The following is a 23,120-nucleotide window of genomic DNA, read 5'->3' as shown; positions in this document are numbered from 1 at the left end:
GTGATCAAGACCATCCCCAAGAAAAAGAAATGCAAAAAGGCAAAATGGCTGTCTGAGGAGGCCTTACAAATAGCTGAGAAAAGAAGAGAAGCAAAAGGCAAAGGAGAAGAGGAAAGATATATCCATCTAAATGCAGAGTTCCAAAGAATAGCAAGGAGAGATAAGAAAGCCTTCCTTAATGATCAATGCTAAGAAATAGAGGAAAACAATAGAACGGGAAAGACTAGAGACCTCTTCGGAGAAGGCAATGGCAACCCACTCCAGTACTCTTGCCTGGACAATTCCATGGATGGAGGAGCCTGGTAGGCTGTGGTTCATGGGGCCGCTAAGAGTCGGACATGACTGACTGTCTTCACTTTCACGCGTTGGAGAAGGAAATTGCAACCCACTCCAATGTTCTCACCTGGAGAATCCCAGTGAAGGGGGAGCCTGGTGGGCTGCCATCTAGGGTCGCACAGAGTCAGACACGACTGAAGCAACTTAGCAGCAGCAGCAGAGACCTCTTCAAGAAAATTAGAGATATCAAGGAAACATTTCATGCAAAGATGGACACAATAAAAGACAGAAATGGTATGAACCTAACAGAAGCAGAAAATATTAAGAAGAGGTGGCAAGAATACACAGAAGAACTATACAACAAAGATCTTCATGACCCAGATAACCGTGATGGTGTGATCACTCACCTAGAGCCAGGCAGCCTGGAGTGCAAAGTCAAGTGGGCCTTAGGAAGCATCTTTACGGAAAAAGCTAGTGGAGATGATGGAATTCCAGCTGAGTTATTTCAAATCCTAAAAGATGATGCTGTTAAAGTGTGGCACTCAGTGTGCCAGCAAATTTGGAAAACTCAGCAGTGGCCATAGGACTGGAAAAGGTCAATTTTCATTCCAATCCCAAAGAAAGGCAATGCCAAAGAATATTCAAACTACTGCATAATTGCACTCATCTCACACACTAGCAAAGTAATGCTCAAAATTCTCCAAGCCAGACTTCAACAGTACGTGAACCGAGAACTTCCAGATGTCTAAGCTGGATTTAGGAAAGGCAGAGGAATAAGAGATCAACATTGGTTTGATCATAGGAAAAGCAAGAGAGTTCCAGAAAAACATCTATTTCTGCTTTATTGACTATGCCAAAGCCTTTGACTGTGTGGATCACAACAAACTGTGGAAAATTCCTCAAGAGATGGGAACACCAGACTACTTTACCTGCCTCCTGAGAAATCTGTTTGCAGGTCAGGAAGCAACAGTTAGAACCAGACATGGAACAATGGACTGATTCCAAATTGGGAAAGGAGTACATCAAGGCTGTATATTGTCACCCTGCTTATTTAACTTATATGAAGAATACCTCACATGGAATGCTGGGCTGGATGAGCACAAGCTGGAATCAAGGTTGCCAGGGGAAATATCAATAACCTCAGATATGACACCACCCTTATGGCAGAAAGCAAAGAGGAACTAAAGAACCTCCTGATGAAAGTGAAAGAGGACAGTGAAAAAGCTGGCTTAAAACTCAACATTTAGAAAACTAAGATCATGGAATCCAGTTCCATCACTTGATGGTCAACAGATGGGGAAACAATGGAAACAGTGAGAGACTATTTTCCTGGGCTCCAAGATCACTGCAGATGGTGACTGCAGCCATGAAATTAAGAGATACTTACTCCTTGAAAGAAAAGGTATGACCAGCCTAGATAGCACAATAAAAAGCAGAGACATTACTTTGCCAACAAAGGTCCATTTAGTCAAAGCTATGGTTTTTCCAGTAGTCATGTATGGATGTGAGAATTGGACCATAAAGAAAGCTGAGCGCTGAAGAACTGATGCTTTTGAACTATAGTGTTGGAGAAGACTCTTGAGAGTCCCTTGGACTGCAAAGAGATCAAACCAGTCAATATTAAGGGGAATCAGTCCTGAATACTCATCGGAAAGACTGATGATGAAGCTGAAGCTCCAGTATTTTGGTCACCTGATGTGAAGAACTAACTCATTGGAAAAGACCCTGATGCTGGGAAAGATTGAAGTCAGGAGAAGGGGGTGACAGAGGATGAGATGGTTGGATGGCATCACTGACTCAATGGACATGGGTTTGAGCACGCTCTGGGAGTTGGTAATGGACAGGGAAGCCTGGGTTGCTGCAGTCCATGGGGTCACAAAGAGTCGGACACGACAGCAATTGAACTGAACTGATTGTGCTCTCAGTGACATAACCCTCCTCTTCATCATCAACTATGTGAAATCTTTAGTAAAATAGGTATTTTTTATTTTGAAATTGCACAAAGAACAAGTTGGGAGAGACTTGATTAACAGTAGCAACGTCAGAAAAACTGTGGAGGTCGGGGGAGAGAGGGATATGTGTGGCCACAAGTTCCATAATAGCCCATCATGTGACAGGTGCTAGGAGGTGATAGTTTCCTGCTCTCTGTCCTCCTTAGACCTCCCCTGAGTGATTCTGCTCCAGACAGGGAGGTAGGCTGTCAAAGGGACATTGATGAACCAAGGTGAACACATAGGAGCTCACCCAGAATGGTACAGAGTTTAGAGTCATATTTTAGAGGAATCTCTAAAGAAACTAGTGATGTTATATTGCTGAGACTCCAATGGGGGGAAGGAGGGGGAGGAAGGGCAGTTAGGATTAGGGAGGCAGATTGTCTTTGGAAGAGAGAGGAGACTTTTACAGAGCTAGAAACCACAGTGCTAGGGCCAGTGGAAGAGGTAAGAGGCAGATTGGCCTTTCCATAAACATAAAGGGAATTTGTATTAAACATCCAACATCAAACAATTTATAACTCACACTGGAATGATGTTCATCAAATGTTACCAATAACTATTCAATGGCCAAGTTTTAATTTCTTCTCTGTACCTCTTTATAGAAGTATGTTATTTCTAGAAAACAATAAAGTCACAAGTTTTTGTTGTTGTTGTTTGTTTTTGGCAGTGCTTGTGGGATCCTAGTTCCCCAACCCGGGATTGAACTAGGCTCTGAAGGTGAAAGTGCCAAACCCTAACCACTGGACCACCAGGGAACTCCAATCACTATCTCTTTTTTTTTTTTAAGTCTCTATTAGATATATCTGGTCTTCAAAGTCACCGTTCAGCTACTCTATCCTTGCTTCTTCTCTCAACTATCACACAAGTGGGTTTATTAGACAAGCTCATCCTGAGCTCACAATTTATATAAAAACTCAGCTCGAGGCTCCGAAAAACAAAGGACCCTTCATCCAACAAGATGCGCCTTCCTTAGAAGGCAGCTGAAGGAGCATGGGCGTGCTTCCTTGTCTGTAAACACAAATTATTTCCTCAAAAGGAATTCTGTGATTGAAATATCTCCATCTTCTTATATCATGGAGAATATTCTAATCACAGCTGTTCAAAAATAGAATGGTCTTGGTTCCAAGTCCTTGAAAGTTTTCCAGTAGAACATGAAAGATACACAGACGTTTTTAAAAGGATTTCAGTCCCAGATAAGCGGTTGAAATGCATAACCTCTAGCTTTTCTTCTAAGATTTTTAGATCTTACCTCTCATTGAGGGGGTCTAATCATGTTGCATTTCACTTACAACCGTTCCTGGATATCAGTAACTCCTTACATTTATCATTATAGTTTGCATAATATAGACTTTTAATAATAGCAGCCAACTTAATGAGTTCCTGTTACCTGCCCTTCAGTGTTCTAAGGATATGATGGGAAAAAACATAATCCTCCAGGCAACCCTATGGGGTAGGTCTTTTTACGATCATTCCCATGTTAGAGCGACGGAGGATGAGATGATTGGATGGCATCACCGATTCAATGGACATGAACTTGCGCAAACTCCAGGAGATGGTGAGGAACAGGGAAGCCTGGCATGCTTGGAGTCACAAAGAGTTGGACATGATTTGGCGACTGAACAACAACCACGTTAGAGCAGAAAATTGAAGCTTAGAGAGTTAAGAAGTTTGCCCAAAGCTACTTGAATTATAGGTGGCAGAGGGTTGTCCCTCGAGGTCCCATGGTTAAGATTCCACCCTTCCTTTACTGGGGGCACAGGTTCAATCCATGGTGGGGGAACTAAGATCCCACATGCCACACAGTGAGGCTAAAATATATATTTTAGGCGGAGCTGAAATTTGAATCCAGAATTAGTCTCTTAATCAGCATCATAATGCCTCTCACTTGTTAGAGGTTTGAGGTTGCTCCAGTTCTGAATCCTGAGTTCTACATTGTATGATGGCCTGGTCTTGGCCTGCTGGGAGTTTGGTGATAAGCTGACCTGATCACAGGACATTATCAATAGTTAATGTATGCCATGTGCAGTCCACATTTGAAAGCCTAAGGCAGACAGAAACAGTGGGATGGATCAGTCCAGAAGAGGTTTCATAGTGATTTTCAGATGCATCTGATTATGGAATCTTTGCTATGGAAAGGTTCTTACAGGGCAACCAGCCTGACCACTCACTCACGGGTGAAATTTGTGATAGGGAACTGGGTGGGTAGGTTTTATCCCCATCTGGACCCCCTCACTACACCTGCAGTTAGCACTACAGTTAAGTGGGTTCCTGCCCCACACCATCTCTCTTCTAAGGCCTTATCCTCCTCTCCAGCATCCAAATTTATCAGCATCTTGATGATAAACACCTCGCCTGGAATCTGTATTGAATTCCAGTTCAATGAGATTAAACCTCCCGGAACAGCATTAGGTTATTTTTTTAATGGTTGATTATTTTTGTATTTTGACAACTCTTGCAATTAAAAAGAAAAAAATGACTTTCAGGCTGCAAAACTGGCCTCTACTGCTAATTAGATTCCATGGATCTGTCCTGAAAGATATAAATCATTTTAAAAACATCATTACTAAACGTACTGCTATAATAAATAAACTACCCAAGCTCTTCGACCTAGAGAAAAGAGAGGATGGAGGGGGGCGTGGTGTGTGAAGATATTTGTCTTTTTCTGTCAGCTTTTGTTTTTCGGGTCCCAGGCTCTGGCACCGCTGGTTCCCTCTGCACACTGTCTACAGTGGGCCCTCCTACCCACAGCTGCACTCCCTCACCTTCCAAGGGTGTCACGTGGGCTGATGAGATAATGTATGTGAAAGCCTTGGTCAACGGCAAGGCACAATCTAATGCCAATGATGACTGTTGTTATTATTCTTATCATACTCCAGGGAAACCCTGTTGCCTCCCACCCTCCCAGACCTACTCTGCAGGACAGCCGGCGAAACTCAAGCGAGGCTAGACAGCCCCTCCCACGTGGGCGGAGGTCCTGGCGCAAATCCGTCTCTCCTTCTAGCAGCGGGGGGGCGCTACTGCTTGCCTCAGACCCTACCCGCCTACCCGCCCCCCCACCTCCCCTCAGTAATGGCTTTCCCAGTCCTTCCTGGCTTCGGGGGCCTAACTCCGGAAGGAAATCTCCTCAGTTCCAGTGAAAGTTCTCGAGCTACTGAAGTTATCGACTCCCTTGGCCTGTCTTCACACCCACTCCCCCAGCCCCCTCCCCTCCAAGTGCCCGCAGCGGAGCCAGGCTGCCCCGGAAGGATCTGACCGGCAATTTCCTACAATTGTCTGACTGGGGCTCCTCAGTCTATCAGCTCCCCGCTTCCCTCCCCACCTCATCTCTTGCAGTCTCCCCTCCCCAAAGCCCCAGTCTCCTGGATATCCCAACCTCCACCCTGATCTGACTTCTTAGGCCCCACAGTTCTCTTTAGCATTTCCTCTCTCTTCTGGGATTGTCACTACCCTGGGGGAGGTGGAATGGGGGTTTGGGAGTCAACATGGCCACCAGGGCCCATCAGGAAGTTGGATGTGCTGCCGTGTTACCAAGGCAACCACCCTTCTGTGTTAGGCCTTCCCAGAGCTATTTGTCCCCAGCTGAGGAGGGTGAGGATTTGACTGTGTTAGGTCCCTCTCCCAATAAATCAAATCTGACTGAGGCCAAAAATGGTGGGCAGGGAGCACAGGATATTCTAGAAGGCTCATTAGACAAAGGGAGGACAATTTATCCTTTCTTCAGCCACTTGTGTATCAAGGAGCGCTGTCTCCAAGGCAGACCTCCAAGCTCTCCCTGGACCATCCTGACCTCCAGTGCCGCTGGGCGTGGACTCCAGGAAGAGGCTTGCAGAGGTCGGAGGAGGGGCCTGTCTGCACTTGATGGATGGTACTGAAGAAATGTCTGGCACTTTCTTTCCCCATGGGGGAGGTGAAACTGCAGCCACCTCTCCCCCGCATTCACATTCCTGCCTGCCTGCTCAGGAAGGGGGTGGGGTGGGTGGCCGGAGCAGAGAAAGGAGGGCCCTTAGCCCCACTGAGAGTTGTAAACTATCACTCACATTTGCCTGCACTGTCAGGGGAATGGATGGGCAGGTGGACAATTCCCACATTTCAACTGAGGTAAAAGGGGATCCCTATGTTCCCACCCCACCCTCCTTCTTGGCTCCCAGACCTCCTGGGGCAGGTGCCAGGACTGCCCATTCAGTCTGCATTCATTATATTCTTACTGTATGCTGGTCATTGGGTAATAGAGCAAATAAATAGAGATCTCAAAGTGTAGTCCACAGATTCTGTGAGCCCCCAAGATCCTTTCAGGGGCTGTTGCTCAGTCAGTCAGTTCAGTCATGTCCAACTCTTTGCAACCCCATGGACTGTAGCCTGCTTTGCTCTTCTGTCCATGGAATTCTCCAGGCAAGAATACTGGAGTGGGTTGCCATTTCCTTCTCCATTTCAGGGGATGGATGAGGTCAAAAAGATTTTCATGGGAATTCTCTGACAGTGCAGTGGTTAGGACTTGGTGTTTTCACTGCTGTGGCCTGGGTTCAAGCCCTAGTCGAGGAAGTAGGATCCTGCAAACTGCGCGGCATTGCCAAAAAAAAAAGTTTTTTTCCCATAATCCTACTAATTATATATTATTTTACCATTTTTGGCTGCACTGAAGAGCACACAGAATCTTAGTTCCCTGACCAGGGATGAAACCTGTGCCCCTGCATCAAGGGCATGGAGTCTTAACCACTGGATTTCCAGGGAAGTTTTTTATTTACCTTACTGACTGTGTTGTTATGTGTACTGATAAGGCTGGTGTCTTAGCATAAATCAAGGCAGTAGCACCAAACCAGTCATTGTCAAAAAAAAAAAAAAAAAACAAAAGCCAGTTTCTCTCAAGAATGTCATTGATAAAGCAGTAAAAAATTAACATGTGATGGGTTTATTAAAGTTATTTTAAATGAGTTAATAAAGACTTGTTTTAACTTCTAATACAGAATATATCGATAGATAAAACCCACATAAAAGCTCTTTGGGGCCCTCAGTAATTCTTAAGGGTGTAAACAGATCCTGAGACCAACAGAGTCAGCACTGCTGGGGTCACTCATAGGCTGTTACACTGGCTCCTCAAAGTTGAAGGGAACTTTCTCACATATTAAATTGCCAGCTTGAGAAACGTCTTATTTAAAGCTGAGGGTAGAGAATATGGTTGTGTTTCTTGGCAACCCTGGCTCGAGAAAGGACACTGTCACTGGAATAAAGATTTTCATGGTCTCCACTCACAGGAGAAGCAAGGCATGCAAGCCCACGGCCCTCTGTACTTCCCTTTCTCCCCTATGTGCTGAATATCTTGTGTTGGGTCACGGGGGATTCAGGGTGCTTGTGGCCCATGTGGGCTAGGCCCAGATGTGGGCTTCCCCCAGCCCCTAGATCCATGTTTAGTCCCTTCTCCTATTCCCACTCAGGGGGCTCTTCCCACCGCCCCCCCCTGCCCCCCCGCCCCCGGCCCATAATAGTCACAGTGGGCACAGGGAGGGGCAGGAGGATTAAGGAATCCACATCCCACCTTGGCCTCGGCTGGGATAGGATGGAGAGTGAGTGTGTGTGCCTACGTGTGTGTGTGTGTGTGTGTGTGTGTGTTCTCCCTGGGCATGACTGTGAGTTTTGGTCCCGTCCTGTGGGCTCCAAGTTCTCCCCCATACCAGTCCTCTGTCAGAGGTAGTATCTGGTGTCTCCACTGGGGTCAGCACATCTGAGTTATTCAAGCCACTTGTTTGGCAATGTGGGGTTGCTGTGGACGGGCTGATGCTGGCATCTCTCTGTCATCTCCGGCCCAGGGAAGGGGGGAGTGGAAGGCCAGGAGGGGACCCAGGTCAGCCTCGGGTGCTACTCCCTCGCTCCCCCAGGAGCCAGTAGGTCCGAACTTTGCCTTTGCCCTGGAGGGAAAAAGAGGCCATTGGGGTGGGGAGTGATACATCCACTTTCCCAAATGGTGGGAATGGGGATGGTTGCTTGAGAAGGGGCCTGGAGGAAGGTGAGCCCTGCAGGGACCTCAAGGGGTCGTGAGGGCAGGGACTTTCTTTTCTACCTTCATTTCTACATCCCCTCGAAGCTCCAGCTCGAAACCACCAAACTCCTCCAGGACAGCCTTGGTTTCAGAAGATAAGTGGATCTTCAGGGCTGGGTAGGATAAGGGAGGAGAAGGGAGACGAGAGATGCAAGAGTTGGGAGCAGGAGACTGGGGGCCGTGGGGCTAGAAAGATGCTTTCCCACCTTCCTTTAGCCCTGAAAGCCTCCTAATTCAGAGTCCCACCCATTCCACATGGTGTCTGACCACACAGGGCTTGCCCTAAGAATTCCAGAGCTGTGTTGTCCACCATGATAGACACTAGTCACATGTGGCTATTTAAGTTGCAATTAAAATGAAATAGTTAAAATGCAATAAATAAATAAAATGCAATGCCTCAGAGGCTACCATATTGGACAACACAGCTTATAGTAGAGTGTAGAGGTCAAGGGCTCAGACACTGGAGCCTGCGCTGCCTAGTTCGAACCCGAGCTTGGACACTCAGCTGGGGAAGTAATATTAACTCTCTGTGCCTCATTTGCCTTGTCTACAAAATGCTGAGAGTGACAGGACCCATCTCAAAGTTTTCCTGAGTGGATTAAACTTAATGTTATTCATAAAGTATTTTAAAAGAATCTGGCACTTAGGAGGCACTGTACAATTGGTTGCCATCATCGTTTTTTAACTCAGCACCCTCACATTAGGGTTGAGGGAGCCCAGGCCTTGGAGAGGAGATCTGCGCAGGCTGCTGAGGTCAGGCCCAGGCCTCCTGACTTTTGTTCCCCGCAGCCCTTCCTTGACTCCATAGCAAACTGGTCTAGGTAATCTTAGTATTCCAGGGCCTGGTATTCAGTAGTTGCTCAATAAATGGTGACTGAATTGAATTGTGTTGACTACAGCAGGAAGCAGATCAACAGGAAGCAAGCCTAAGGGAAGAGCTGCGAGCAAGCATTTATCAGATACTCATTGTGTTCCAGGGGTTGTGCTGTGTTTTTTATAACCCCAAGACATCATCCTTTTAAAGACAAACAGCTGAAGCTCAGACAAGCTGAACAACTATTACGTGCTAGTCATGTTATATGACTTTCTCAAATAACTCTTCTGAGGTAGATGTTTAATTCTCATTTTCCAGATAAGGAAAACAGGGGTTCAGGGAGGTGTAGCAAATTGACATGAAACATCAGTTGCAGAACTGAGATCCAGACCCAAGTGGGCTTCTCTGAAGCCCTTTTGACCACACCCAAGAGGGCCCTAAAGGTAAGATTCCTGCTGGAAACTGTCAGACGTTGGTCTGGAAAGACTTTTCTGTCGTTTGGCAAAGGGAGCAGCTGGGACCTGCGTCTCTGATTAGACTCAAGGTGACCTGGCCAGGTTGAACCCTTATGAGATGGCAACTCAGGAAGAGAGAGAACAGGGAGTGGAAGGCATCCGCTGCCAGTTGGGCAACTACAGCCCCCCTGCCCTCCCTGTCCCACCCAGGGGACCCAGAGTACCTTCCCCATTAGACTCCATTCGTGAGGCAGTGTTGACTGTGTCCCCAAAGAGACAGTACCGGGGCATCTTCAGCCCCACCACGCCGGCACACACGGGTCCTGAAGGGAGTGAAAGCGCATGAGTTCAGGGGAGTAGGTGGGAGGAATGGAGGGTGACCTAGGTGGGGCCAGAGGGTGAGGCTAGAGTAGGGTGCCCCAGGAGAGGCAGCAGGTGGGATCCGTGGTCCGTGGGAGCCCAGGGGTGTGTGTAGGAGGAGGTGTAGGTGTATGCGCGTGTGTAGGGAGAGCTGGAGAGCGCTGGGGCTGGTCTCCCATCTTTCGCAGCCTCACCCGTGTGGATGCCGATGCGCAGGCGCAGCTGCTCCTGGGGCCGGTGGCGGATGCGGAAGGAGCGGACCGCGTCCAGCAGCGCCAGGGCCATGCGGGCCACCTCGCGGGCGTGCAGCCTCCCGTTCCGCACCGGGAGCCCGGACACCACCATGTAGGCGTCACCAATGGTCTCCACCTGTGAGGGTCACGAGAGAGAGCAGGACCTGAGGGCTCCAACTTTCTCTTCCCAGTGTGGGCCATCACCCAGAGGGCACTGGCTCCTAATCCACCCGTCTACCAGCCGTTGTGTTTGCTCATCCTCCATACTCCGCCCTGTTTTTCTGGCGGTTCCTGGGTCTCCCCGTGACACCTCCTCGTGACACTGTCTTTGCTCACGTCCCTTGGTCTACTTTATCTCTCTCTTTTTTTTTTTTAGTTCTACCTGTTTATTGCCATCTCCCTCCACCCACCTCATGCGCTCATGCTCAGTCACGTGACCCCATGGACTGCCGCCCACCAGGCTCCTCTGTCCATGGACTTTTCCAGGCAAGAATACTAGAGTGGGTTGCCATTTCCCTCTTCAGGATAGTCTTCTCTCTTAAGGCTCTATGTCATTCTACCCTTCACTTTTCTGTAACCCTGTCCACAACTGTCTGCCTGTTCCTTCCCATCTTTACTCACCTTGTATACGTCAAAATTGTCTATGACGGCATCAAAGCAAGTGTACAGGTCGTTGAGCAGGGTCACCACCTGGAAGAAAAGAGAATCCACAAGGGGTGAGGAGTAAGGGACCCCACCTGGGCTCAGGTGGAAAATGCAGACCCAGAAGGCAGACCTGTGAGATGGAGATGAAAAGCCAGCACAGCACACCTGGCTGCTCTCACACCTGTAGCTGTGCCTGACTCACCTGCATGGGCGTGCTCTCTGCTGATAGGGCTGTGAAACCCACGATGTCACTGAAGTAGATGGTGACACTGTCAAAGGCTTCGGCCTGGACCGTCTCCCCGCGCTTCAGCTGCTCAGCCACTGAGCTGAGGGGTCAGGGACGAGGCAGGATCAGAAGATGAGCCGGGGCAAGGGCAGGGCTGGCGGGGGCACCAAGCACAGGCACTCACTGAGGCAGAATCTGGTAGAGCAGGGCCTCAGCCTTGCGCTTCTCCTCCAGGTAGGCCTGGGTCCGCTCCTCCACCAGCTCCTCCAGGTTGTTGGCGTACTGCTCCATGCGTGACAGCAGGTTGTCCAGGATATTGCTGCTGTTCTCCCTGGGGACGGGGGTGGCGGAGGGGGTGGTGGTGAGGGGGAGCAGCATGCCCAACCCTGCAGTGCCCACCCCAGGCTCTCACCCTACCCAGACTTAAGTTAACTTATACTGCAGCAGAGTCCCTGGAGATGGTCAGGGTTGGGGGCACAGCAGGATGGGAGTGCAGGGAAGAGGGTAAGAAGAAAGTCCAACTCATCCCTGAGTCCCCAGGGTCAAGTGTGAAGCTTCAGACGTATTGGCTCTTTTGCTCATATTGTTGAACACCAGTAGGCTAGAAGGAGGTGGAGGAGATAGAGGGCTTCCCAGGTGGTGCTAGTGATAAAGAACCCGTGTGCCAATGCAGGAGACCCAGGAGACGAGGGTTCGATCCCTGGGTCGGGAAGATCCCCTGGAGGAGGGCATGGCAACCCACTCCAGTATTCTTGCTGGGAAATCCCATGGACAGAGGAGCCTGGCAGGCTGTATAGTCCATAGGATCTCAAAGAGTCAGACACGACTGAAGTGACCTAGCACACATGCACACAGAGGAGGTAGAGAGGAACAGGGATCAATTGAGAAGAGAGTGAGGGCACAGACTAGCTAAGGGGTGTGCCTGGGGGACTGGCCCCCACAGAGCAACTGGGAAAGGGGATCAATGGGTGGATGGGAGCTCCCAGGGAGGACAGAGAGGCAAAGGGAGGAGGTTGAAGTCCATTTACTCTGCTTACCAGTGAAGACTGTGGAGAAGGGGCCAGGGAGGAGACTGGTATGAAAAGTGGGTGGCTGTGGGGACAACTGGGTCCTCCGGTATTCGCAAAGGGGGCTGAGGGGCTGTGGTGGGCTGGAGCAGGATATGTCTGGGGGGCTGTGCATGGGCTCTGCCACCACAGGGATAAGACTTAAGCGTGGGATACATGGTGGCTGCCATGGGTGGAGGAGGCTGGGATGACCCAGGACTAACGCCAGCGACCTGTTAAATTTTCGCAACATCAGGCGGATCTGCTGGAAGGGCGGCCGCTCCTGTGGGTCCTCAGCCCAGCAGCGCTGCATCAACTGCCCCAGTTCCTCCAGGTGACTCTGCAGGGCCAGGGAGGGCCGGAAGGGGGGCTGCTCGCCCCGAGTCACACGCTCGATGATCTCTGTGTGGTGGGGGGAGAGAGGATGAGAGATGGGTTCAACCTGGGGCCTGTTGAGTAACCAGGTGGGGAAGCCCAGGACCAGGGCAAGGGCCAGGGAAGCCCCGCAGGGACCTGGGCCAACCGTGCTCAGGGTCACTAGCCACAGTGGGGGAGAAGGGGGCTGCGTTTCCAGGGTTCCCTCTCTCTGGAGCTGGGGTCAGTGGAGTGTGGCGGCATTAGGGGAAAGTGTGGTCCTCTCACCTTTGGGACTGAGGTCCAAACCTTCCACGTGGAAGGCGCCGCTCCTCAGGGCAATCTCCTGAAGGATGATCCCAAAGCTGTACACATCACCAGCCTGGGAACCCCGGGCAGGGGGCGAGGCCATTCGCAGGAGCTCAGGGGCTGTCCACAACTTTTCTGTGGGTCAGAGGTCAGGAGTCACAGGGTGAAGGGCCCCAAAGCTAAGGGGTGACAGGAAACAAGGATGTGGCTGGGCTGATCTGAAGACAAAATGGGGTGCTAGCGCTAGAAGGGGCTTGAGACGACTTCGTCTGACTCGGCTTTCTACTGATGATGAATTGAACTGGGAGTCAGGAAAGGTGGGCCCGAGCCCATCACAGGCCAGGCCATCAGTCTCCCTATTGGGCTGTGCTAGCCGTAGGAGTTAGGGGTCAGAGTCATGCGGAGCTCACTGGCATAGAGGGTGTGTCCTTGCTCTGGCTCTGGATCCCGGAAGCTCTCCAGCCCGTAGTCGGTGATCTTGAGCACAAAGCGCCCGTCTACCACGCAGTTGGATGACTTGAGGTTCCCATGGGAGCAAATGGCTCCATTGTGTAAGAACAGCATACCCTGGGAAGTTCGGGGAGGCAGGGGTCTGAGTGGGACCTCCAAGCAGGGCCAGAGAAGAGGCCTGCCTGGCCCCTCGCCCCACACCCAGTGTGCTCTACCCAACCTACCTTGACAATGTCATTGGTGAGCGAGTACCGGAACATCCAGTCCAGGGTGATGCTCTCATTCTCCAGGATGTCCTGCAGGACAGTGAGAGTCAGCCCTGTACCCTGCACGCACCCCCAGGAGGAGAAGTGCAGGGGTCCCGCTGACATAAACTGGCAGAACAGAACAAAGCTTCGTATTTACTCTAGTGCCACCACCCTCCCTCACTTCCATTTTACAGATGGGGAAAATAAAAGTCAGAAAAAAGGAGAGGCTTTCCCTTATGGTCAGTCAAGGGCGGACTCAGGGCTGGACCCAGGTGTCCTGACACTCCCTTGTCACCCTCACCTGTAGGCTCCCACGGGGACAGTATTCTGTGAGGATACAGATGTTGGGGGGATCAGTGCAGGCTCCCACAAACCTGGTCAAGTGTTCGTTTTGTACATCCCGCATCTGCAGGTGAGAGCCAGCATCAGAGCCTGGCAGAGACCTCACTCCTCACCAAATCGCCCCTGCCCTCAGGGACCCCTCACTCTTCCTAAGTCCCAATGTATTCTCTCCAGACATTGTATGAGCTTCCCGTGATTCCCACTCCTGTTTGAAAGAACCTGTCCCCAGAATCTGCTCCCTACTCCCTCTGCTTCCTAAGCCCATCCAGCGGAGCCCCTAGGAAATCTCCAGTAGCCCTTCTCCCATCTGTGATTCTACTCACAATGTGCAAGGGCCCCTCCCACGGCTCTAGGGCCCACCCTTTCCTAGGATACGCTGATGTCCCTCCATGCTGCTTCTGTGGGCCAACCTCCCCGCATCCCCAGATTCTTCCCCAGGCCACCGCCTCCCTCCCTCCACACATTACATGCTTCAGCTCGAACAGGACTTCCCGTGTCAGCTCAATGCGTTTCCGGTTCACACGTTTCACAGCCACGAGGTTGCCCTGAGCAAGGGGTGGAGGTGGTCACTGTGAGGAAAGAGCCCAGCACTGGGAACCCCACTGCTCTGACAGCCCACCGCTGCCCTAGAACCCTCCCCAGTCCTTCATCAGAGCACAGCCCTGCCCCATCCGGAAGACCAATGGTCTTACCCAGACTTACCTTATAATACGCTGTCTTGGCAAAGATTTGGAGTTGGCCCTCTGTGGTTAGTAGGGAGCCATAATTGGAGCCTCTCTGAAGGGGTGGAGTGCAGGAGGGATGGTCAGCCAGAGGGCCTAGTTCTCCATCCTGGCTGGCTGAGCTCTGCTGCCTCATCCTGTCCCCCTACGTCAGCTCAGTGTGTGGAATTTCAGCTCATCCTGAAATCCTCATTTATTTACTTTTTAGAAAACAAAATTTATCGGAGCGTAGTTGCTTTACAGCGTTGTGTCGGTCTCTGCTGTACAGCAAAGTGAGTCAAATGTATGTACGCATCTGTCCCTTCTTTTTTAGATTTCTTTCCCATTTAGGTCACCACAGAGCATTGACTAGAAGTTCCCTGTGTGATACAGTAGGTTCTCATTATTTACTTAAAAAAAAATGTATTTTCACATATGCTATCACTGACCTGTGAGGGAGGCTCTGTGGATGTAATCATTATCTGAGATGGTACTTTGCCAACAAAGCTTCATCTAGTCAAGGCTATGGTTTTTCCTGTGGTCATGTATGGATGTGAGAGCTGGACTGTGAAGAAGGCTGAGCGCCGAAGAATTGATGCTTTGGAACTGTGGTGTTGGAGAAGACTCTTGAGAGTCCCTTGGACTGCAAGGAGATCCAACCAGTCCATCCTAAAGGAGATCAGTCCTGGGTGTTCTTTGGAAGGAATGATGCTAAAGCTGAAACTCCAGTACTTTGGCCACCTCATGTGAAGAGCTGACTCATTGGAAAAAACTCTGATGCTGGGAGGGATTAGGGGCAGGAGGAGAAGGGGACGACAGAGGATGAGATGGCTGTATGGCATCACCGACTCGATGGACGTGAGTCTGAGTGAACTCCAGGAGTTGGTGATGGACAGGGAGGCCTGGAGTGCTGCGATTCATGGGGTCGCAAAGAGTCGGACACGACTGAAGCAACTGATCTGATGTTAATCTGATCAGAGAGGGTATGTGACTTGCCCAAGGTCACATAGCAAGTGAAGGCCGAGCTGGGATGAGAACCTTGCTCTCTACCCTAACTTGTCAGGTGCTGCCCCCGGTACCCAGCTGCCCCCGTACCCAGGTCAGCCCCGTCCCCCCAGTAGTGGAGCTCTTACCCCGCTCAGGGTCAGCCGGCTGCCTGCACTCCGGAGATGCCTCTCAAGGCTACTGGGCTGCAGGTCCTCCCAGCGCACACGCCACAGCTCTGAGGCCAGTTCCTTCTCCAGCTGCATCTTCCTGGGGCACGAAACCTGCACCTGAGCCCACGTCTGAGCCCCTGACCCAGGGCGGGGGTACTCAGCAGCCCCTCCTCAGAGCCCTGGGATCTCTGCAGGAGCTGAGAGATGGGTGGGGCAGTTACAGCCTCTCAGCTCTGAGTCAGGAGGCTTGGGTGAAATTCTGCCTCACTGGGGACCTTGGGGTAGTCATTTCTCTTCTCTGAGTCTCATGTTCACGTCTAAAAGTCCTCATGTGGAAACTGGGGATCTTGACGTTTATTTCAAAGCATTGTTATAAAAATGAAAAGAAATGTGTGTGGAAGTGCCTGGCACACAATTTATGCTCAACCAGCCCTGATTTTCTTCTCTCCCTCCTTGCTTCCCTCTGTCATCAACTTTTCCTGCACCTGTCAGCCTCCCACCAGAAGGCAGGAGTGAGTCTTCCTTCTCTCTTCTCTGCTCTGGGTGCAGCCCCTGGTACATGGCCAAGCCATCATCCTTGCTCAGCTAATATGGGTCCAACACATTGCTTCCCATCTGGTCTGTACAAACAGGAAGGGAGGATAGACCAGCCTCAGCCCAGAACCCACATACTATGATGCTCCAACAGATCTGCTCCTTCTTGGATCTCCCAGATCCTCCTTGGCCACTCCTATCTCTGGTCCCTCCTCAAGTCTCCTGCATTGGCAGGTGGGTTCTTTACCACTAGCACCACCTGGGAAGCCCTTTCCCCTCCTTCTTCGTTGTAGGGCTTCTGCCCTTTCCCCTCCTTCTTCGTTGTAGGGCTTTTGCCCTTTCCCTCCTTCTTCTTCGTTGTAGGGCTTTTTAGTATCTTTTCTCCCCCATCTCCCTGGGCCTTGCTGTGCTGTCCCTACACCCCTCCCTCTCCACTCTTGGTCCCTGCCACCTCCTCTGCTACTGGTTCTCTGGGCCTTCCAGCCTCAGTCACCACCCTCATCCCCAGGCTCACCTGTATATGAAGAAGGAGACGATCAGGATGCTGAGAAGGGAGAGGCTCCCCACCAAAGCCAGCACCTCCAGGGTGGAGAAGTGGTCTACAGAGGAGGACCGAGTTGTAGCAAGAGAGATGTGAGATAGACATTGGAGAGGAGAAAAGAACTTTTTTATATATAATTTTTTTTTTGGCCACACTGCATGGCGTGCAGGCTCCTCTCCTGACTGGGATTTGAACCCATGCCTAAACTGGAAGCATGGAGTCCTAATCACTGGACTGCCAGGGAAGTCCCAGAACTTTTTAATATTTAATCAATGAACTCAGATAGTGGATGAAGGGACAAAAAAGGCAGGTGGAGTCTCTGCGGGAAACCGTCAGTGCCAGAGAGTAGCACCTCTTCGACTCCCTGAACAGGAAGCATGCAGTGTCTCCAGAATGGAGGCCAGGAAGGCAAGGGGCAGTCACCTTGGTTGCAGGCTGGGTCCTCATTGTCAAAGCCGCACTTGGGGACATCGGGAGGTGGATACCCCAGGGGCCAGTTCAGTTTGCACCCTGCCATGGTCATCAGTTCTTGGGAAGTCCCATTGAAGTTCAGAACAACCTGTGGAGGGGCAGGAGTGGTGGGTGGGCAAGGGCCCTTGGTGAGGCCTCCTGTCCAGGGTAGCAGTCCTGCCCCTCACCTACCCCGTCTCCGCTGCCAGAGACTGTGTCTGCACTGTCAGCAGCTCACTGAGCCCCTGGCATGACTGGATACAGAGAGCCTCATACCCACGCCCCATGTTATCAGAATGGACAAACTTGAAAGTGACTTAAGCGCTTCTATATTCTATATAGAATCACAGGCCCACACTCAGGAAGTTTGTAATCTGGGACTGAAGCACCCAGAAAATAGGAAAAGGCAGTGTTTTCAGTCCACATTCCCAAGCCTAAACCATATACTCCTCCTTCTGAATATAGCCTGTCTCTGCTGGGAGGGGATCCTGCCTACCTTCAGAGAAATGGGGCTTGCTGAGGGCAGGGCTGTGTTCCCTTCTTACACATGGGGCTCCCCAAGGACAACACCTGAGTCCCTATCATTCTGGTTGTTCCTCCAGATTGGCTGGATCGCTTTTATCCAGGGTCCGCTCTTATGCAGGGAGGTAGGAAGGTGAGATGTCACTCCCAGTTGGCAGTGCCTTCTTGGGGGCACAACCTTACCCTGAAGGCGCCAGTGTTAGGATCCATATCCCAGAGGGAGAAGTCGGTCTCCCGGTCTCCATTGCTGTCCATTTTCAGGTATCCTGTCACACCTGGGGGTATGGAGGATGATGGCTGTGTTTTGAGAGTGGAAGTTCAGGGACTCCAGACCTCATCTCTATCTTTTGATCTTATCTGTCTTGCCCTCTGCATATATATATATATATATATATATATATATATATATATATATAAAAATAAAAGAGATGTGTCATCAGCAGGAATGATTAGTGTTCGGCACTTAAGAAGACTTCTTGATGACTCTAGGGAGATGGGGAAGAAAGCCTAAAGGCAGCTTGGAGGAGAGGAAGAGACTGGTGTGTGTAAGTGACTACCTGCACTGCAGGCCTAGAGGCTTCCTGTTGCCTCCTGCCTGGGGCCCCAGGGTAGCCCATTCCTGCCACCTGCAGTCCCTGACCTTGGAAGCTTCGGTTCCACATCCGCTGAGTGATGCCCTCCCCATCGGTGACAGCTCCCCCGTGTGCTAGAGTCTCCGTCACCGCCTGGATGTAGAGCAGGAGCCCATCGTGGAAGGACGCTGGGATGGTGTTCACCTGCAGGGGCAGGTAGAGCTGGGCTGCTGGGGGGAAGTATGAGGGGTGCAGAGTGGGGTGCTGTGGGGCAGGGAATGGGAGGTAATGGGAACTTGAAAGAGGATGGGCGAAAACAACCCCACCCATGTACGGACAGAGAGATTTCACTACTCATAAGACACATCTGTGTACACCTGCTAGGCACGTGGGGCAGGACGTATCGTCTTCATTTTACTGATAAAGATTTGAGGTTCAGAGATTGAACAGTTGTCAGTGCCGCCCTCCATCATCAGGAGAGACAGGGGAGCAAAGGGAAGGGAAAGAAGGGCAGGCCTGGGGAGAGGAGGGAGGCTGAGAAAGCAGGGCAGAGACCAGCAGAGGGCTGTGGAGTGGAGATTTGGGGCCCACATCACCCAGGACCCCCTCCTACCAGGCCATCCTCCATGGTGAAGTTGAACTGCTCAAGGGCCAAGCGTTTTAGCTTCTGTAGGAATTCCAAGTACTCGGGATTATCCGGCTCTTTATATGTAATGATTTTGGCAGCCTGAGGAGGAGTCAGTGGAGAGGGGAGAGCTGGTTGGATGCTGACTCTGGTCCTCCCTATACCCTGAGTGCCCACCTCCCAGAGTTGCACCTCTGCTTAGCTCAAGGTCAGATAGGACCCCATGTCCTGCATGAGGTGCTGCCTGCATCAAAGCAGAGAATGTCGACGGGATGTGAACATTATCCTGCCTCAAGGGCATTCTCTCATATTTTTAGCCTCCTAGTTCTGAAGTCCTCCGACCCTCTATGTGCCCCTGGCCCCAGCCCCCTGCCCTTCTGTCACCTAACTCCCTCCGAGCGAGCATCAACAACTCCTTTTCTGGAATCCTTTCAGACACTGAGGCACCCAGGACCCGGAAGCGATGTGCCAGCAACCCAGAGCCCCACAGCCTGGGCTTCCAAGCTGAACCCTCACCCGAAAGGCCTGGTGGGCACTGACATCCTGCCCATCTCCTCTCTCCCAGGGCCTGCGGGGAGCAATGCCATGTGCACCTTGCAGGCTTTGCCCAAAGAGGTCCAGGTGGAAGAAAACATAGTCGTTCCCACTCAGGCCAGCTTCCAGGGCCAGAAGCATGAGGGCTCTGAAGGTATCTGGCGAGCTGCAGATGTAGATAACTGGGGAGAGAGAGAAGCCAGGGAAGCCAGGGTGTCAGGGAATGGAGGAGAAACTGAAGCTGGCGGGCCCAGGGGAGGAAGTTGAGACCCTGTAGTGGTTAAGTGGAACTCCTGGCTCAGTCTAGGCTAAGCAGGAGAAAGCTGAGGGAGAAGGTGGTGGGAGGGGGAGGAGGAAGGAGGCCAGATAGGGAGAGCAGGAATGGTGGAGCTGAAGGTGGGGAAGGTGAGGTGTGGAGCAGGGAGAGCAGAGGAGGGCCAGCTGGAGAGGGGACTGGAAGACGAGAGGGCATATGGGAGCTCCGGGAGGAGAAGCTGGAGGAGGGAAGGAGGCTGCTGGGAAAAGACGGAAAATAGGGGAGAAAAAGAGGGTTAGGAACTAAGCCGGGGCCCCACTAAGTGTCAAGGTGGTAGCTGGAGGCCTTTTTTACCTCTGTTAACTCCGGAGGAATCGGTGGGAAGGAGGCGAGGGAGTGGGGAGGTGAGAATACAGGCGAGCCTAGGAAGAAGAGAGGGGACCATGGAGAAAGACAGGGAAATAGAAACTCAGAGGTGGACGGGGCGGAGGAGGCCGAGGCAGGAATGAAGGGCCCAGAGGAGGAGACGTTTGGTGCAGACGGGAGAGAGTCCCGAGGAGGGCCTGGAGGTAAAGCGGCCAGGAGGGTGTGCCCTGCCTCTCACCTCGGCCTTTACGCCGCACGGTGCGCAGCAGCATGGTGTAGTGGTCGCGGTCTCCCTCGGCGAATTCCAGGTGGTCCACCGTGATGTTGAGGCGGTCGCGAACCCGCATGTACAGCCCCTCCACCACGAAGAAGCAGGGCTGGTCGTCACCGGGCTGGTAGGCGTAGAGCACGAGCGCCTGGCGCTCCCAGCCCAGCCGTCGGTGCAGCGCCGCCACGAAGTCGCCCAGCTTGGCGTGGCTGGGTCCCGCGCGGGTGGTCAGCGCGTACTCGTCCTTGGCTCCGAAGCCCACGGCTGGGGCGCCGGCGGTCAGCAGCGGCACCCGCCAGTGCGCGGTGAAGCGGCCCACGGGGGCGGCGGCGTACACGCAGCCGGGGCCCAGGAACACCGCGGGGCTGTGCTCCCACTTGAGATCCACGGCGGCCAGGGGCGCGGCGGTGTCGGAGCAGACGCCCAGCGCGCTCTCACTGCTGCCCAGCACCGTGCGGACTGTCCAACCCGGCAGCAGGTCCGGCCTCGCCTTCACCCGGGCCAGGGCCAGCTCCACCGCCGGTCCCACGCGCGCCCAAGACCACGGGTACGAGGTGTTGGTCAGAGGCAGCACCACGGCCACCGTCAGGTTACCAGCGTAGCTGCCCGGGAGCAGTAGCAACGGCGGCAGGAGCAGAAGCAGGCGCAGGCGGGCGCCGGAGGGGCGCCCGGGGCGCGGCATGGCCTCAGCGGGCACCGTGGTGGGCGAGCGCTCCCACCATGGCCTCAAGCGTCCACTCCGGCTGAGCGGCCGGTACGGGCACCGGGAGCGCCCCTGTGGGAGGGAGGAGGGGCGGAGCGGGGGCGCTCACCCCGGAGCACGCTCCCCCTCTAGCTGCGACAGTCCGCTCCTGGGGCGCCAGGGGCGCGCGACCTAGGGGTGTGCCCAGGGCTCTGCGGAGCAGGTGGGTGCGAGGAGAGCGCGGGGGCCGAGAGGACCCGAGTGTGAACCACAGGGTGTCTGTGTGTATGTTAGGAGAGAGAAAAAGAGAGCGCGAGCGAGCGCTCGGTGGAGAAGGATGGGAGAGAGGGCTCCAGGGAGGATAAGGGGAGTGTGTTTGTGTGTGTGCGTGAGCGCTTGGCTCAGGGAGTGTGCCAGAAGGGGCGTCCGGCCGGCCCAAGTCTCCGACAGTCCGAGGGGAACTGGGGAGGACCCAAGCCAAGCTCCGAACCCTCCCTCCCGGCCGCTTCCCCTCCCAGACTCCGAGACCGTAGAACCAAGCCTGGATCTTTAACTCCTTCCTCCCCGCCCCGAAGTCGTGGACTCTCCGAGCCTCTCAACCCGCTCGGTTTCCTCTAGATCCTCTTCCCGCTTCTCGGCGGGCCAAATGTGTTTCCCTCCGAGAAGCGGTACTCGCAGAAGGGGCTCCCTCACCGGGATTGGAAGAACAGAGATAAATGGAAGTACAGAGTGCCTCTTGCGCCCCACCTTGTCCCTCTCCTCCTACTGGCTCCGTCTCGGGAAGAAAGAGGTGCAGGTTTGGGATCTTAGCCGGAGAAGGTGTGAGTGTTTGGGTGTCAGGTTGTGGGGCAGGAGGGTGACGGTTTTTGGAAAAGAAATTAAAGTAGTCCAGGGTCCCGCGACCACTATATCTAGGATGTCACCCACCCCCCAGCTTCCAGACTGAGCGGATTAGTGGAGAAAAAGGGCCAGGTGGAAAGGCGGAGTTAACTCTTTAGTTCCCAAAAGGCCGTAGGAACGGGAGGGAGAGGTGGTGGGTGGCCGCTGAAACCAAGAGGTGTGACCTCGGGGCCGCTACGGGCGTGTGCGTTTGGTTTGTCTTAAAAAGGATTATTAAAGTGAGATTTGTCGGGACAGTGGCAGACAGTGTTGGAAATGACAAGCGGAGGCGTATACTGGGGAGTGTTTGGGGGGCCCTTGACGGCTGGGCCCGGGGCAGGACAGCTGTGGAATCAGTCTGCTCCCTAGTGGCCAGAAGAAGTCATTGGCGGTATTGCGCACCAACTTCTGAAAACTTCTGCCTCAGTTCAGTTCGGATCAGTCGCTCAGGACCAAAGATCAGCAAACTTCTGCACTGTAGACTTTCAAAGGACCTATTACATGTTAAGCAACAACTAGATGCTGAAGGCATAAATATGAAGATTGTCTGTGTGTATATTTGTCCTTGTTGTTGTTCAGTCACTAAGTCATGTCCCAGTGTTTGCCACCCTAGGGACTGAAGCACACCAGACTCCTCTGTCCTTGACTATTTCCTGTCCATTGAGTCGGTGATGCTATCTAACCATCTCATCTTCTGCCACCTCCTTCTCCTTTTTACTTTCAGTCTTTCCCAGCATCAGAGTCTTTCCCAGTGAGTAGGCTCTTCACATCAGGTGGCCAAAGTATTGGAGCTTCAGCTTCAGTCCTTCTGATGAAAAGTCAGGGTTGATTTCCTTTAGGATTGACTGGCTTGATCTTCTTGCTGTCCAGTGGGCTCTCAAGAGTGTTATCCAGCACCACGGTCTGAAAGCATCTGTTCTTCAGCGCTCAGCCTTCCTTATGCTCCAACTCTCACATCCATACACGACTACTGGAAAAACCATAATGTTGACTATATGGACCTTTGTTGGCAAAGTAATGTCTGTGCTTTTTAATGTGTTGTCTAGGTTTCATAGCTTTCCTTCCAAGGAGCAAGTGTCTTTTAATTTCATGGCTGCAGTCATTGTCCGCAGTGATTTTGGAGCCCAAGAAAATAAAATCTGTCACTGTTTCCACTTTTTCCCCTTCTATTTGCCATGATGTAACGGCACCAGATGCCATGATCTTAGTTTTAATCATGTTGAGTTTTAAGCCAACTTTTTCACTCTCCT

General features: G+C 52.2%; 1 protein-coding gene across 1 annotated transcript; it reads right to left on the bottom strand.

Annotated features, from left to right (window-relative positions):
• Positions 1–7,155: 7,155 nt before the first annotated feature.
• NPR1 (natriuretic peptide receptor 1) lies at positions 7,156–21,419 on the bottom strand. The gene is made up of 22 exons (XM_005910020.3): positions 20,280–21,419; positions 19,402–19,601; positions 18,874–18,987; positions 18,329–18,464; positions 17,872–17,963; positions 17,140–17,275; positions 16,690–16,774; positions 15,618–15,738; positions 14,486–14,560; positions 14,251–14,328; positions 13,743–13,847; positions 13,418–13,489; positions 13,154–13,310; positions 12,723–12,878; positions 12,314–12,482; positions 11,219–11,365; positions 11,011–11,134; positions 10,785–10,853; positions 10,125–10,299; positions 9,795–9,893; positions 8,323–8,414; positions 7,156–8,170 (listed from the first exon to the last, which is right to left on the bottom strand). Exons 1-22 carry the CDS (start codon positions 20,989–20,991, stop codon positions 8,108–8,110), a joined length of 3,177 nt encoding a protein of 1,058 aa, XP_005910082.2. The 5' UTR covers positions 20,992–21,419; the 3' UTR covers positions 7,156–8,107.
• Between the last annotated feature and the right edge of the window lie 1,701 nt (positions 21,420–23,120).

Source organism: Bos mutus, chromosome 3 (assembly GCF_027580195.1).
Source record: "Bos mutus isolate GX-2022 chromosome 3, NWIPB_WYAK_1.1, whole genome shotgun sequence".
Lineage (NCBI taxonomy): Eukaryota > Metazoa > Chordata > Mammalia > Artiodactyla > Bovidae > Bos > Bos mutus.
Note: the sequence above shows the minus strand (reverse complement) of the source record. Positions and strands in the feature narration are given on the sequence as shown.

Bases quoted from the DNA above. Each gene is read 5' to 3' on its own strand.
- NPR1 (XM_005910020.3), bottom strand. From the start codon at position 20,991: ATGCCGCGCCCCGGGCGCCCCTCCGGCGCCCGCCTGCGCCTGCTTCTG. The intron at 12,879-13,153 runs GTGAGCTCCGCA...TCTGACCCACAG, and splicing joins AGGACACACCCTCTATGCCA to AAAAGTTGTGGACAGCCCCT. The intron at 8,415-9,794 runs GTACTCTGGGTC...TATCCTACCCAG, and splicing joins AATGGAGTCTAATGGGGAAG to CCCTGAAGATCCACTTATCT.